General features: G+C 34.6%; 2 protein-coding genes across 3 annotated transcripts; both read left to right on the forward strand.

The window, feature by feature from the left end:
- Positions 1-2,341: 2,341 nt before the first annotated feature.
- On the forward strand, positions 2,342-7,303 carry LOC133798231 (UDP-xylose transporter 3-like). 2 transcript variants are annotated; one of them, XM_062236451.1, is made up of 8 exons: positions 2,342-2,893; positions 2,999-3,131; positions 4,426-4,610; positions 4,687-4,754; positions 5,386-5,518; positions 6,099-6,260; positions 6,368-6,640; positions 6,758-7,303. In XM_062236451.1, the coding sequence occupies exons 2-8, from the start codon at positions 3,011-3,013 to the stop codon at positions 6,872-6,874; spliced, it is 1,059 nt and encodes a 352-aa protein (XP_062092435.1). In that variant the 5' UTR covers positions 2,342-2,893; positions 2,999-3,010; the 3' UTR covers positions 6,875-7,303. The 2 variants fall into 2 exon arrangements, with proteins under 2 accessions (XP_062092435.1, XP_062092436.1); XM_062236452.1 differs by having other exon boundaries at positions 3,002-3,131.
- Positions 7,304-8,864: 1,561 nt separating this feature from the next.
- Positions 8,865-11,633, forward strand: LOC133798232 (superoxide dismutase [Mn], mitochondrial-like). The gene is made up of 6 exons (XM_062236453.1): positions 8,865-9,302; positions 9,850-9,896; positions 10,009-10,134; positions 10,219-10,275; positions 10,649-10,726; positions 11,386-11,633. The coding sequence occupies exons 1-6, from the start codon at positions 9,002-9,004 to the stop codon at positions 11,476-11,478; spliced, it is 702 nt and encodes a 233-aa protein (XP_062092437.1). The 5' UTR covers positions 8,865-9,001; the 3' UTR covers positions 11,479-11,633.
- The last annotated feature ends 5,848 nt before the right edge of the window (positions 11,634-17,481 follow it).

A 17,481-nucleotide genomic window follows, 5' to 3' on the forward strand; every position in this document is an offset into this window, starting at 1 on the left:
TGTTACTGATAGTTTATCTAGGTTGTATGGAATATATTGTAGTCTGAATCTTGTGTGAAATACTTGTGTTGGTCGAAACTTTGGGTCTGATGTCGCAGGGAATCGCAGAGGAGCATTTGGGAAAAACACTTATGTTATGGGCTCGATTTGCGTTTCTAGTGACCTAGCGCAGCCGCACAAGGTTGGGCACGATAGCACTAGTGTCTCAGAAGGGCGAAATTGAAATTCGATTTGGCTCTTGAGTTGAGGGGCGCGATCACGCCAATGCCTTGGAAAGCCCAGTTTTTCTATGGGCGCGATCGCGCCAGGTGCCCCGAAAAGTTGTTTTATTGAATTTTAGAGGAAGGCCCGGGGGGCTCAGGAATCCAGTTTGGGAGCCCATTTGGGGGCTCAGGAATCCGGTTTGGGAGCCCATTTGGGGGCTCGGGGGACATTTTTAGTGCCTTGTTAACTGGGAACAGTAGCTTTCATAGTTAGGGCCTTGATTGGAGCTTGGGATTTGGGGTTGATTCTTGATGAACGTATACTTGTATTGTGACTAGGGTTTCTGCAAGGCTCAGGTTAGGGATAGTGCTCGGGGTCATTTCTTCATTCACACGAAGCTCGAGGTAAGAAAACTGCATCCATTACATTGGATACGTGATTAGGGATTGGCTCCATTGTTAAATATAGATATGATTAGGGTACGAGCCCTTGTGAATTAGCATGATTATGATTATGCCTGTGAATATCTGATTAAGCATACTAGAAAGTGTTGTATTTGATTATATGATAATAGATTATCTAGTTGATTATTCTTGATTGGAAAGCTCGACTTATAAGCCGTGGTCAACACTATGCGTGCGAAACGTAGGTCGCTATGGGTAGGCCATCTTGAAGTGCGATATGAACTTGTGTGACTTTGTGATCGCATACTTGTATAATGTGTCTGCTTGGTTACATTCATTACTGCTAAGCATGTTGTTTATATTCTATTGACTATTTGAATCTGTTTAATTAAGTTTTCTTGTTCAGTCTTGGCTCACAGGTGCTATGTGGTGCAGGTAAGGGTAAGGAGAAGCTTGGCCATCCATGAGTTGGAGTGTATTAGGGGCGACGTGTACATATGTAGTCTGCTTGACCGCCACAGCCGAGATATCACATAGGAACTAGGGTTGGACCCTATTTTGCCGCTTAGGTCGGCTTATTTTGTAATCCTTTGGGTTGTAAAGAACTTTCAAACTCTTATTTTGAGATCCCATGTAAAAACTAAATTTTTTTAATGAAAATGTTCCTTTGACCAAAATCTTTAATACATGAGCTATTAGTTACTTAATCACATATTTTAGTCCAAATGGCTCGTTTAGCGAGTCCAACACTATTTTAAATACACGTTGTAACAGTCCCTGATTAGTAGGTCGTTACAGTAAATTATATAGAATTTCCTAAAAAATTTACAAGATATTCTAAATAACTACAATATACATGGCCATAAACAAATTACGCCGAAAATACTTCCCGAGTTAAAAACTAGAGAGGGGGTGCACCAGTGTGACTTTTTTGGGGGTTGCACGCAAGTTTTTCCCAATGTTATTTTAAAACATACAATATATAAAGTTTTTTTTTTTTAAAAAAAAAAAAAAAGATCCCTTGGCAAAATGATATATTTTATAAAGTCATTTTGCACTCTAGTCTAATTTTGATAATTATTTACAAAATGACATCTGACAATTTAGATAGCTAGTTGAAAATTTTAAATAGCCGGTAGAAAATTTTAGACAGCTGGTCGAAAAATTTAAACAACTTATCAAAATTTTAGAATGAGACTATGGTGCAAAAAATTATCAAAATAAGTCTGTCTTTCTCAATAATTTCTTAAAAATAAAAGTTACATATTCCTTTCACTTGAAAAAAATGAAGTTACATATCCCTTTCAGTTGAAATATATTATAATATTTCGGCAAATATAGACAAAAACAGGTCCAATTATTTATTAAGATGCTAAAAAAAGAACTTAAAATGGAATCTCAACGGCTCAATTTATTAAAACAGCAAATTAAAACCATAATCACAACTATAAAAAATTAACATATAACTTGTATTACATGATATTTAAATATATTTCTCATATCACATTTTTAGCACAATTTCATAACAATACCACCACCTAAAATACTAATAAATTTAATAATCACAACTCACATTTGCAAATAAATCAAAAATGAGAATCTTTTATTTAATAACATTATTTTTTTGACAAATTATTTAATAACATTATTAGTACAATAAATGTTTCAATCTAATGGGTACAATACAATAGAAGCTTGCCACGCAACATTATTATAAAAATGTTTTTCGAAAATCATATTAAGAAACTTTATATATATTTTTAAAAAATATTATATATATATATTTTTTAAAAATATTTGACTAGAGGTACCACTAACCTGGGTTTTTCTATTAAAATAACGGACCACGATGGTCCACGGAGGGAAGCGGAGGGTCCGGGCAAGTGGACCATGGGTCAAATAAAACAGCGTCGTTTTGGGGTACTGTAGATGAAACCCGCCTGAAAAAATTGATCCATAGAAGACGAAGCAAGGCACCCACCCAATGTAACTGAGCTGGTTTTTTCATTTGTGTGACGAATTATTAGGTGTAGTGCCATTTTCAGAATCAAAATCAACAACCTTACAAAAACAAATACACAATTCTACCACCCGCCATAGCCAAACCACAGTGACTGCTCAACCAATCAATCTTTGAATATACATATATGTATATTTTGTAGTGCACAAAGTACCCATTATTCTTAACCTTCAGATCTAGCTCTTTCATCCCTATAAGTACAAATCTAAGCTTTACTACTTGTTTAATTTCGAGTCTTCATTTTGGCTTGCCTACGCTGAGTGAGGTGAGTTTCACTTCCTCTCATTTGTATGTATTTAAGTTTTTGTGATGACCCTTTTCTTGATTTGGCTTAGTTTGATTATGGATTGTGGTTGATTGGCATTTTCAGCAGAGAAAAGTTATGGGTGAGGGTGAGAGGTTTCAGCTGGGGACGGTTGGGGCGTTGACTCTCTCAGTGGTTTCATCAGTCTCCATCGTGATTTGCAACAAGGCACTGATTAGCTCACTGGGTTTCAATTTCGGTAGGTTAACCAGAGCCTTGGTAATTTCATTTGCATTATTGTCACATGCTTTTCATTTTCATATTTGCCTTTTAGTTTGTATTGTTATATTCTACTGTTGATTCTCGTGACAATGATATTTAAGAAGAAAAGAAAATAAATTGTTGTAATGGCTTTTAAGCATATATCTTGACAAGTATAAGGATTAAATTAACAAAGCTGGTGATAAGGAAATACAAATGGTAGATTACACAAGCTACTTACTAATCATTGATATTATTATTATAATATTTAGACCTTGTGTATGCTAACCCAACTTCAGTCAATACCTGTGTCCCCCTCCTTAAGGGAGTTTTAAAATATGGATGGTGGTAACAGAAATTTTCCCATCGAAAGGAGAAAACTAATGGAATCAGAGAGTAAATAAAATATAAAAAATAGCCTATTTTCAGGAAGATTATATTTTATGTTGAATGCTATACATGATAATAGAGCTTGAGTATAATGAATGTTCCATAATTAGTTTGAATTTTTATGCGAACTGATGTCATAAATGTCTTCTTATGTTGACTAATTGGAAAAAGAGAATTCACTCGCCTTAATGTGTACAATTTCGGGGATAATTCTTGGGACATAGAGTGCTTAGATAGATTAGTAATGTCAAATATACATTTTCTGGTCCTCTAAAATTCTAACTTCGTTGCTGATTTACACAAGTTGATTCAGAGTTGAAAATCTTATTATTGTAAAGGATGCAATCATGCAGACCTCAAACAAGGATAGAGTCTTGTAATCTGAAATTCACTTTTCAAGTTCTAAGATTACAACCAAATGTTTGGTTATCATCAATACTGTGGTCTTTTCTCCTTTCTGTCAGTATTCAATTTGTTCATTATAGAAACATGGGTGTAGTGTAGTAGTGTGAAAGCTCTAAACCTTAACTAATCTATCTCTGAATATTCATGTAGACATTCCTTTAGTTCTGGATAACTGACTCAGAAATCATGAGGTTGAAAATGAACTATTTTGGGTTCTTTTAGAAGGTGAACCTAGGTCATAATAGTAGTTTTACTTGACTTTAATTTTGCTCACCCCAATCCCCCACCCCCCTTTTCTGAGAATACAACTGTTCACATCACTTTACTTTTCTTAATCAATTTCTACCTACAATGGTGAGCTCCATAGTAACAATGGCTCAATAATGCCTAAGCAATACTTTGACTCCGTATATTGCAGTAAAAAGTGATAAAATACTGCATTGCGTTGGGAATGATTTTGTTTACTGACATTGATAAAATAAATTTGTCTTCTGCAGCTACAACTTTGACAAGCTGGCATCTTCTAGTCACCTTTTGTTCCCTTCATGTGGCTCTTAGAATGAAACTATTTGAACATAAACCATTTGAGCGAAATGCTGTTATGGGCTTTGGCATTCTTAATGGCATATCAATTGGGCTTTTAAATCTTAGTTTGGGGTTCAACTCTGTTGGTTTCTATCAGGTATACTCATTATTTTTTGTTTTGTCCTTTGATATTAGAATTAGTTCTGAAATGCCATGTTGTTTTTGCATTCCAGATGACTAAGTTGGCAATCATCCCTTGTACTGTACTCTTGGAGACTCTATTCCTTGCAAAAAAATTCAGGTTCTCTTAATAAATGCTTACCCTCTTAACTTTGCTACTGAAGTCTGGAATTAGGACTGTTTCTCTGCTCCTTGATTTTTTTTTCATATGAATACTTAGGATGTGCAAGGGTAATTAAAGTTAACCCCTTATGGACTGTACATGTAGCCAATTAGTCTCACATTATTTCAGACACCTTTCGTGCTGTTAGAATCATAATATATATATATATATATATATTTTTTTTAAAATATTTGATGTTCCTTTAGACCAAAAATATATTAGTCATGATTCTTGATTCTAACTCTGTGCAGAGATACAGACTTGAAGGGTCATCACATACATGTATAGCAAAATATTAACTGTTTTTTTTTCTCTTCTTTTTTTTTTTGGTGCCATATACTGATTTTAGCGTATTGCATGAGCTTGCATATAGTTAAAACAAAATTAACTTGTTTATAGGTTAATGTTATGCATGTATTATCATTAAGCATCAAAGTGTTTCCTCTGGTGAATTTTATGTATGCAAATTTCTATTGAAGCCTCTTTTAATTAACCACCTTAGACAAAGTTTATTTTCTTCAATTGAACCTTGTGTTTTTTTTTCTCTTGCACCATAAAACTGTACTGATGCACTTTATTGTCATTGCAGTAGGAGTATTCAGCTATCTCTTCTTATTCTTCTCCTTGGTGTTGGGATTGCAACAATTACTGACGTTCAACTCAATGCACTAGGCTCCATCTTGTCTCTTCTAGCAATTGTCACAACATGCGTTGCTCAAATTGTATCCTTCCAATACTTCCTTTAATATAGAAATGATAATTTTGCATATTTCCATGTTTGATTATTAAACGTTTTAGACATGCGTCTTTTCTAGCACTTGAGCAAAAATCATACCAGATAATCTACATTTTTAATCATATTTTCATATGCATGAATTTAGCATCTGATAATTACTGCTGTAGTAATTAAATGAGAGCACTTAACTTTGCCTAACTTTATTCGATGCCTTAAGCCCAAAATTTGCCTAAATGAGTAGGATACCCCAAAATTTTGTGGGAAAGTGGGCTAGACAAGTATGCGAGACATGTAATCTTGCATTTTACCAGTTGTCTTGTAAAGTACACTGACAGTAACTTGTATCAAATGCTGATTTTAGCCTGAAAGTTTGTTGGTGTCTGTTTACTTTTTCTTTCATACAGAGACTGGCGGATGTGTGACTTATTAGAATATCACAATCCGTCTTTCTTTTGCATAATTGATCTGAAAATGTATCATGTGGTGGGGTCATAATCAATTTTATAGCAGCTACTTTTGGCTTCTCCTGTGTAATCTTGTTTAAGTTCTTAACTATTTCGTTCCAGATGACTAATACCATCCAAAAGAAATTCAAGGTCTCTTCAACCCAGCTTCTATATCAATCATGTCCGTATCAAGCAGGGACATTGTTGATATCTGGTCCTTTTTTGGATCAGTTTCTCACTAATCAAAACGTATTTGCTTTCAATTATACAACTCAAGTGCTGGTGAGCATTGAAAGAATTTTGTCAGCAACTTAATTTCTCTCTCTCTCTCTCTCTCTCTCTCTCTCTCTCTCTTACTATTTAATTCTCTATGTGCTGTCTGCCTACAGGTTTTCATCATTCTCTCCTGCATGATCTCTGTCTCTGTAAATTTTAGTACATTCCTTGTTATTGGAAAGACGTCTCCTGTTACGTATCAGGTACTTGGACATCTGAAGACATGTCTTGTACTGGCATTTGGATATAGTTTGCTTCATGACCCATTCAACTGGAGGAACATCTTAGGCATCATGGTTGCACTTGTTGGAATGATAGTTTACTCCTACTTCTGCACTCGTGAGAGTCAGAAAAAAACTAATGAGGCAATATTGCCATCATCCCAGGTCGGTCATTGTCAATTGTTTTGTTAATTACACTTTCTTTTTCCTCTCTGTTCTACTAAGTTTGCATACATCATGGTTAATATTCTCACTCTTTCTTTCGCCTTTGAATTTTCCCAGGGAAAGGAAGGGGAATCGGATCCTCTAATTACGACGGGAAATGGAAATGATGTTGTAATTGATACCATTGCCCAGAAGGCTCCAGGATGGGACACAAACAAAGATTTGCACGCTTGATGAACTACCTTTTTCAATCTTTTTACCTCACAAGATATAAGAGAAGCATACATACAAAACTGTTGGAAGAAAAATGAGTGTTGTTGGCATGTAAGACCCCTCTTTCACCTCACCACACCTGATATCTCTCTCCAATCTACACTGGTGTTGATAGCTCTCATTTCATATCAGTGTTTTGTTTTTAAAAGTTATGAATTGACATGTTGACAATCATATGAGGAGTGCCCATAATAGTTAATGTTGTACCTAGAGGCCAAGAAAATATAAAGTTCAGTTTTGTAGAACATTATTCTGATGTTTTATTTGTCATTATTTGTGTATGGAAATTTACCCCCCTCTTTTTTTTTGGCATTCTCAATAAACCAGACAAACATGGGAGTTCCGTTTGTTTTCTAGTTTTGACAATTTAGTGATTCTTTGTTTCTTTCAGACTTGTTTACTTTTGAATTGAATAGTGTCAAAGCATTGGCAGTAAAAATTGCAACTCAATGACTATGATGACTTGTTAAAACGCATATTATTAATTTCTGTGCCCAGATCCTGATCTAGAATCTACACATCTCATTGACTAAACTTCTTAATACTAAGTAAAATATTTGCATGATTGTTAAAAGATAGCTTCAAACAAATTTATACTCCATTCAATCAATCTTATTAGTGAAAGTGAAAAGAAAAAGTAAAAATCGAATGAACAGAAGAAAGAAATTCTTTTGGGCTAGTTTGCTTAAAACTAGAATTCCCTAACACAATAAAAGTAAAGAAAAAGAAAACTTACTAGAAATAAATTACTCTTTAATCTTCCTGAACTCTTCAATCGAATAAGAAAATGGAGTAAAGCTGTTCAGAAGGTTCTAGATTTAAAAAGTTCACATTCACTTCAAATTAAAGAATGATTTTTTATTTTATAAAAAAAAATGATCTCGTTTCTGCAGTAGGAGAGGGTCGCATAGCATAAAAATTCCTCCTTATCAGCCAAAATACGGTCACAACAATATTTGAACAGTGTTTGCTTGCTCATATTACAAAGACCGCAAGTCCATCATAATCAAAATTATCTTTGCCATTATATAAACCTCTTAGGCTCCTATGAGATATCTAGATGGTTACTTTTTTTTATTGGTTATGCCTTATATTCTTCCACCTGACCTGTTATATAAATATATATAATGAAATGTACCACCTGTTATAACTTAGTTTGTAATATTTTTTATGTTAATAATTAGGTTCTGAAACTTACTTTTTTTAATAATAAGTAATTTTTGTTAAAGAAAGAAAATTTTCAGTTTGTACACAAAATTTTACTCCAAATTCAACTGGATGGTAACAAAGTTTTTCACTAAAAAAATCCAACTTCTAAAACTATGGGAATCAATTTTCCTTAACATAAGTATTTGTTAGTTTAATTATAAGGTGTTGTAACCAAATTCGTTTGTTATGTGTTTAATTTATGCTTAGAAAGTGGCATCATCATTCACCTTACCACAGTCCACACCAGCTCATTGATTTGAGAAAATGACCAATAGGTCCACCCATGGTTTTACAAGCCCTGTTTTGTTTTCGTTTTGTCCCTAACCAAATATAATATATATATATACAATTTTTCTACTTTAAGCTCTAATTAGTGTGACTTTTAGTGTTTTTTAATTTATCAAAAGTTTTCAGCGCGATTTTTGTTATGACCGTGTATATTATAGTCATTTAGATTATTTTGTAAATTTTCATAAAATTATAAATAATGTACGGTACCAAAAACTAGATTAAAACATGCTCTTTCCACGCGCATAAAAATATTAGTCATACATACAACAATATGTTTGACTTTAGTTTTTGATATTATAAACTATTCAAATTTATAAAATGTTTTAAATAGTTACAATATAAAAAAAATAAAAAATTAATTGGCTGCAAAACTGTTGACGGATAGACAAGACTCATTCTCCCACCCATAGTAGATAAAGTGAAGTGAAGCCTGTACGACAATTCCCTATATATATATTTTTCCTGGCCTGGCTTACTCATTTGTTTGAAGTTTAACTACACTTCTCTTCTTCTCCCCAGCTTCTTTCTTACTACTACTAGTACTACTGCCTCATTTACCTCTTAAGAAATAACCACCTCGCCATTTCCATGGCTCTCCGAGTTATCTTGACCAAAAAATTACTCGGATCAGGGTTTCACGCCCAACCCACATCCCGAATTGCCCTTTCTCGCGGCCTGCAAACCTTCTCCCTCCCCGACCTTCCCTACGACTATGGCGCTCTCGAGCCAGCCATTAGCGGCGAAATCATGCAGCTCCATCACCAGAAGCACCATCAGGCTTATGTCACCAACTATAACAAAGCTCTTGAGCAATTACAGGAGGCCATTTCCAAGGGCGACTCCGCTACCGTCGCTAAATTGCAGAGCGCCATCAAATTCAATGGTGGAGGTTCGTTGACTTCCCTTCTTAATACCCTTTTCAATTTTTATTTATTTATTGGTTTAACTGATTTTCCAGTGAGAGCTGAAAAAACCATAGTGTTAGTCTTAGTCCTGATATTGACATTTTTTTTCCTTTAAATTAATCAAGAGTGCTGAGGCAACATGATATACCCAAAAGGGTCAGGTGTGAAATGGGAATCAATAGACCTTGGAACTCCATGCTTGTCCAATCCTGAAAACAATTTCTTAGGAGTAGGGTGCTAACTAGTATTTTAGGTGATTGCTTAATGTCTATCTAGCAAATGTTATTAGGTAGCTAAGTTAGGAATTGCGTTATTTGTATTAGGCTTAGATGAAAAATGTGCGGGTACAGGCTTTATGGACACCATTTGTTGCTAAGGAAAGGGGGAAAAAAAGTTTTGGGGACCCCTAAATTTTTACTTTCAAATTTGAGCAATTTTCATTAGTTTCTTATTTAGAAGATTTGCGATCTTCTTCTATAATCATGTTGAGAAACAAACTTTTAAAGTTGACCCTTTTATTGTTTTCTGCAGGTCATATCAACCACTCAATTTTCTGGAAGAACCTGACTCCTATTAGTGTACGTTCATATTCTTTAGATAGTTTCATTTTTTTCTTCATGCCCTTGTCTTCACTTCTATTCTATAATAAGGAAATAAAGATTGCTTCTCCTAATAATTTATGCATTGCAGGAAGGAGGTGGTGAGCCCCCAAAAGGATCTCTGGGCTGGGCTATCGACACAGACTTTGGCACTTTAGATGCATTGGTGAAAAAAGTAAGCGCAGAAGGTGCTGCCTTGCAAGGCTCAGGATGGGTGGTATGTTTTACCTCTTATGTTATTAAAATCTACAATCCCTTCCCTTCTTTTCTTCAAAATAATTTATGTACTTTGTCTTGGCAGTGGCTTTCTCTGGACAAAGAATTGAAGAAACTCGTGGTTGAAACTACTCCAAATCAGGTAAATTCTGAAATGAATCTGATATTTTTTTCTTCTTCATAGCACCATTAGCTAGTAAAGATGGCCATGGTTGTGATTTTTGATGTTGTTCACATGACTGTAATCTATCCATATATGCTCAAAAACAATAAGAAATTAGCTTAAGGAGTAAACTGCAAAATTCTTGGTTGCTTCAGAAGACATTATGTTATAACACTTTTCAACTTAACATAATACAGTTTAGACAATGAAATAAAATATGTAAGTGACACATTACACTAAAAGTCCTTTTGCTTAAGTATCAATCATATGTATTCTATCAAGGAAAAGTGCTTGTAGACGAATGCTGTTGAATTGAGGAATATAAAACTAATTTTCTAATGATTTGCTACAGGATCCACTGGTCACTAAAGGAGCAAGTTTAGTTCCATTGCTTGGTATTGATGTTTGGGAGCATGCATATTATTTACAGGTAATATTTAGTCTATGCTCAAAAGTCCTATCTAGTTCGACATTCAGGGTATAGTTCTTTCTCTCCAATTAACAACACGTCAACACACTTGATGCCATTTTGATTGATTTATTCAATTTGTAATGATAGAAATATTTAGTGATTCTCTATTATGAGCATCAATAAATTATTATTATTTTAATTGCTTGCAACAAATATAGGATCTGAATGAACGAGATTCTCTTTTGATTGGTGAATGCCATGTGGAAATGGTAGTTCTCTTATATCTTGGGTTTCAGTCAAGGGAAAGAGGGTCTTCCATGTGTGTTTTGTTCTTATTTTCTTTCCGCTGTACAAACCTTGAAATATAATGAACCTCAAGAATGCTCAATAGTAAAATTAATAGGATAAATCAGTCATCTTTTTTTTTTTTTGCCCCTATCTAGTTTTTGACGATAATATAGGTTGGGAGAATTGTACTACTAGATCGGCACCCGCAGATGATGTCTTCTTTAGCGTAGCTGAGTGAAGTTTTGAAATCTAGCTCTTTCTGATGCATGCTCCTGTCCTCTTAGATTTTTCTGCTTGTTTTCATTCCTATGTTAATGTGTTCCCCAATTTTCTTGTTGCATTGTATTCTTTGGCTCGAGTTGAGAGTGTTTCCTCATTTCATTATGCAGTACAAGAACGTCAGACCAGATTACCTCAAGAACATATGGAAAGTTATCAACTGGAAATACGCCAATGAAGTATATGAAAAAGAATCTTCCTGAGCTAAACTTAGGTGACTTGCGGCCCGGAGGTTGATGATGGAATAAATTGAAACCATGTTGGTGGAGGCCTTGAGTTTCTCCCTTTGTTTTGAGATGTTTGAATACTAATGTATCTCATTTATGAAATTTAGAGTACCAACTCTAATAACATTTTTTTTTAAAATATGCAATCACTGGTTTATTTGGCCCGCCTTCTAATAACTAAATGAACTTTTTTTTTTCTCAAAAATAAAATAAAAAATGAAGTGGGCATAGAGAAAAGGACATATGTAACAGAGGCAGATTGAATATTGTGAGACCAAATTGGAGATGATGGAGATTGAGATCTTCTTCCTAGTTTAACCCCCACACTAGACGTAGTCATTTTTATCTTCCTCAGCCTCAGGTTCTCCCTCAGGTTCTCAACCTTTTTATCATCATCTCCAACTCCCAGTTATGATCTTGTTAGCTTCTTTTTTTGGATGTAGATCATGGGTCTGTTTACAAGAGTCGTGTACGATTCTTTGTTCATGTCCTCCTTGTTTATTTAGCTAATTTGTTTCCAATAAGACGAAAAGTATGGAGGGTCTGCCAGACCAGTTAGTTTGGGATATTTTGAATAGAACTAGAAGAACCACTGATAGAAACTCTGTTTTTTTCTCTTGTAAGCATTTCCACAATTTGGATAACGAACCAAGGCAACCCCTTTGGGTTGGTTGTGGATTAGACCCTATCAATGAATCTTTTAACTTTCACTCTGCAATGGATTTTCTAACTTAACAAACGTTGGAAAACAGTAGAGGATGACCAAGGGCTTTCTATTATATATAATTATTGACTTCCTTTCACTGACCTCACCTTGAGCTACTGCACTATGACAACTGCTGGCCTGGTTACATGTTTGATGGGTCATCTGTATTTCATATATTATTTTTAGTCCAACTATAAAGGTTGTGATGATCACACTATCTTGTCCATTCGTTTTGGTTTCTATTCACTTGAATAAAATGGGAATACAAACAATTTTCTTATGAGAAAAAATGACCATTAAATAATTTACACATATGTGGGAAGAATTGGGATTGGTATGGAGATTATAGAGGAAGAAAAAGAAGATCGATCACCAGAAAACTCAGATAGTTAAGGCGATTGAGTTTTGGTCGCCGCCCAAGGTGGTTGTGGATAAGGATTTTTGCCCAAATTGAGAAAGTGGTGAATCAAAGAGGATTTCAGGTCATGCTGGGAATCTAGATCAAAATCAGAGTCTACTGTCTAGCATTGGATTAAGTGGCATGAATGTTCTGTTAACAAAGTTGAAAGACAGAAGAAGTTATTGAAACAAAAGGGATGTGTGATATGGATCACGGGTCTTAGTGCTTCATGTTTGCATTCATTCTTTATTCGTTGTTTTATTGTTTTTTCATGGAACGATTTATGTTGTACCAAAATAATGCACAATGCATGATGATCTGCAGCCCATGACCATAAGAAACATACAGATCTATTCCAAACATTGATACCGTTTATTATTGTTATTTTTTTTTAGTCTTGTCTACGGCCTTATAATTAATTTTTATTAATTAGAGATCAGTTGCAAGTCCATTGTTTAAATAACGTTAGTTTTTTTTTTTTTTGACAAAATTCATTTCCCTTGGTTTATTACTAGAATTTTAGTATAAATAAATATATATATATATACATTAGGTGCAAAAAAAGTGCATAACTTAGTTTTATTTAGAATATTTATTAATTATTCTTATTAAGTTTTTACGATTGTCATATAAATTTTAAATAAATAAATAAATAATATTATATATAAAAAAATAACATATTAAAAGAAAAATTAGCTAAAAATTGTTTATAATTTAAAAATAAAATAAAAAAAATAATATGATAACCTTTTACATCACAAACTATCATATTTTAAGATAGAAAATATTTATGATATTATTCAAATCACATATTAATAATTAGAGAAGAAGTTTGTTTATTTTTGAAATGTTATTCTAATTTCTTATGTATTTACACAGTCATACTATTTGTATACACACGACACTTATATATAATGTATTTATAGTGCTTGTTGTTGTTTAATATGAATATATATTTATATAAGTTAGATTAAGTAATAAAAAAATAACATGTTTTCTTTTTAAAAATAAATAATAATTTTTTAATAGAAATTAAGATTATGTATTATATATTATTATAATAATGATATTTTATAACATTTGAATTTATATTAATTTTATTGACGTCGTTTTTCGTCAACTTAATTATGAAGAGCACTAAACAAGAATATAGAAAAAAAATATAAGAATTCAGGGGTTTTTTTTACGTGGTTCAACAGTTAAAATCAGTCTAGTCAACGAGTCGTTATTATTACTAATACTCTCTCAAAGCTTTGAATGAAAGCAATTTGACAGAGTTTCTTCAGTACAATTTGTGTGTCTCTACAAATGAATCAGACTAGACTATTTATAGACCTGGTTGTAGGAATATCTTCCCCCAATTTAGGGAAGTTACAATCAAGCATTCAAATTTGAAATAAATACACTAAATGCATTAATTACATAATATCTCATGATAATAGGGATGTAATATATGGTTATAACGATTTCTATGAAATAGGGATTTCCTAACAGCCTTTCCGTGTGACAAACGCGTCATTGAGCTCGATCATTGTGCTGACGCGTGTTGACTGTGTTTTTAGCCAACGACGTGAGAACGTCAATAACGACAAGCCTTCAAGAGAATGTAAACGACAACAGACAGTTTAATAAGAAAAGTAAATAACACAGGAGATTTTTATAGTGGTTCAGCCCCGATTGTCGGTAATAGCCTAATCCACTTAGAGTTGTGATTTATAGATCTATACTCAAGATCAGATGAACTGAGCCAACTAAGTTTCTTCAATATAGATTGCAAAAATACAAGAATTCTCTATCTAGAATATTCAGACCCAATTTTCTCTCTCTAGAAAGAAGAAGCAGAAGAAGAACCCCCCTTTCATCACATAAGCTCTCTATTTATAGGCCTGGGATACTCAACTGATATCCCCTTTTGATAGGGATATTTTATTATTCATCTTATATTTATATTACAAGAAATATTTAAAATACAACTAATTCCTCAATTTGAGTGAGGAATGAGAGATTCCCGGATGCTAAGACCAACTCTTGCTGAAGTCGTTCCGGGGATTTTGACGTAGTCTCACATGCATGTTGGTTACTCCTTCAAGCTTTCCTTGGACCAAGGTGATATATGCATGGCTCTCCTCGGACCAAGGTGGTCCGAAGCAACACCCTTGCTTCTCTCCTCGAACAAGTCCGAGCATACCTCCTCCATTCAAGGTCCCTTCGGACCTCGTGGCCTTCTCCTCGGACCAAGGTGGTCCGAGGCATCCTCCTTGGCACCTCACCTTGGACAAGTCTGAGGCACTCTCCTTTAGCATCTCTCAACTATGTCCGATCGGACATTGTGTAGGCTCTCCTTGTCAAAAACTAAGTCTCCACTCTTGACTTGCATGGGACTCCTCCTCCTTAGCTACTTACCTTGGACACGTTCGAGCCAACACTTAGGAAATCTTGGGAGGCTTACCTCAAACACACCCTTGGGGTCTCCTAGGACCACATCCTCCTTGGGGTCTCCTAGGACCACTTTCTCCTTGGGGTCTCCTAAGACCACTTTCTTGAGTTCTCCTCGGACCTCATCCTTGGGTTTTCCTAGGATCACTCCCTTGGGGTCTCCTAGGACCACATCCTCCTTGGGGTCTCCTAGGACCACTCCCCTTAGCTCTCCTAGAATGCATTCTCCTTAGCCTCCTAGGATGCATTCTCTAATTTGACATATGATATAAGTATGTTTGCATTACCTCATTGAGAAAGCACTGACTTATTAGTCAAAAACGGCAATGGTGTTTAGTACTGGCCATGAAGCTCTGACTTATCAGTCATCATCGGCAATGGTACTGAGCGCTAGTAGTATGGAATTGACTTATGAGTCAAGAGAGGCATTAGCGTATTTAACGCAGGCCGAAATGATTAGATCTAATCAACATGAGCATTAAATGCTTGATCGACCTATTGGTCAAAGAAAACTAAAGAGCTTGGCTAGCCTAAGGCTAGTTACTTAGAGCCAGGGCTAAAAGGCTCAGGTGACCAACATGTCACATGACTTAGGGCGCAGTCCCCAGAGAGACTTATTAGTCATCTATTCAGGGTGCAGTTCCCCAGAGAGACTTATTAGTCATCTATTCAGGGATCAGTTCCCTATAGAGACTTATTAGTCATCTATTTAGGGATCAGTTCCCCATAGATACTTATTAGTCATCTATTTAGGGCGCAGTTCCCCAGAGAGACTTATTAGTCATCTATTCAGGGTGCAATTCCCTAGAGAGACTTATTAGTCATCTATTCAGGGTGCAATTCCCCAGAGAGACTTATTAGTCATCTACTCAGGGCGCAGAACTCCATAAACATTTATTTGTACTTGTCTGCATGCATGAAAAGAGTTATTACTACTAGGCATGCTTATTATGATTTGGTGGCATGTTATTGTCTGCTTATGAGCATGTTTGAGTTTTCTTGTTGAGCCTCGGTTCACGGGTGCTATGTGGTGCATGTAAATGTAAAAGAAAGCTGGACCACCCTTGAGTTGGAAAGCTTAGGTGACGAGTGTACATATGTGGCTGCTCGACCACCACAGCCGAGGATTTAAAGAGGAACTAGGATTGAACCCTATTTTGCCGCTTAGGTCGGCAGGTTATAAATATTTTATTATAATTATCATTTTCAATGTATTTTGGGATCCCAATGTATACAGTAAACGTTTTTAGTGAAACGTTGTATCTTTGACCAAAAAATTTAACCCTAAACTGTTAATCACATTTAGTTATACGATTATGGCCAAATAACTCAATTAGCAAGTTTAGCACTGTTTAAAATAAGAGTAACGGTCTCTGAGTAGTAAGGCGTTACATGGAGCACATGACAAGAATTCCTTACTTAATATTTAAATTACCAAATATTTATCCATAAATAATAACACAATCGTAATCATGCTTCTAAATTTGTTCAAAATAGTTTAAAGTTATTACTAAGTTATTTAAACAGTACACAAACAGAGAGCAACAATTTATAGCATTTATTTCAATTTAAACCCATCTATTTCACATTATCAACAATTAAATTCTAAAAATTCCTTAATGCAACATCTAAGCTTCAAACTCAGTTCTAAATTAGTTTACAATCAATAATTAAATCACAAAAATTCAAAGAGTGACTAAAACATGTGCTAAGTAATTTTCATAATTAATCTAGGCATTAAATCAAATAATTACAAATAAATACACACACAATCAAAAACTCAAACCAACTGTCCAGAACTGTTTCCTAACACATAGTAACCCATCCAAAATCATTTAAAGCATTTTGCAATAGTCTAAGTATTTTTTATAATTATTCTTTGAAAAAACACCAAATAATTCTAGAAAAATTCAAACAATTCTCAAACTTCACCAAACATCCCAAAAAAATAATGTAGAATCTAAAACAAGAATTTTTTTTTTGAGAAAAGACCTTTGGAAATACCCAAATCGGGTTTGCTGGAGCCTCGTCAGAATCTTCTTCTTCTCCATCGCCAGCGAGATTCTAACCCCTCTTTCCGCTTGTTTTTTACACTCCAAACTGGTTGGAAGTTGTTCTCAAATATCCTAGCACCTCAAACAACCCTTGAAGCTCAAGAAAATCAACCCACGATGGCCGGATCGTGATTGTCTTCCCCGTCGCCGGTGCACCACCAAAAAATAGTGGTCAAAATGCAAAATTTTCTTTAATATCTTTTTGATATGTTTCTTCATGTCCAAAACACTTATTGGGGTTCCTTTAAGCTTTCTAAACACTTCAAACAAACCTGGAACTTCTCATGTTCCCTTAGATCTGAAATCATTCAAGAACACTCACTTTAATGGTGAAAAATAGTGATTTTAAAAAACTAACATTATAACCCATTTGGTTACGTCCA

This window comes from Humulus lupulus, chromosome 8 (assembly GCF_963169125.1).
Source record: "Humulus lupulus chromosome 8, drHumLupu1.1, whole genome shotgun sequence".
NCBI classification, from domain to species: domain Eukaryota; kingdom Viridiplantae; phylum Streptophyta; class Magnoliopsida; order Rosales; family Cannabaceae; genus Humulus; species Humulus lupulus.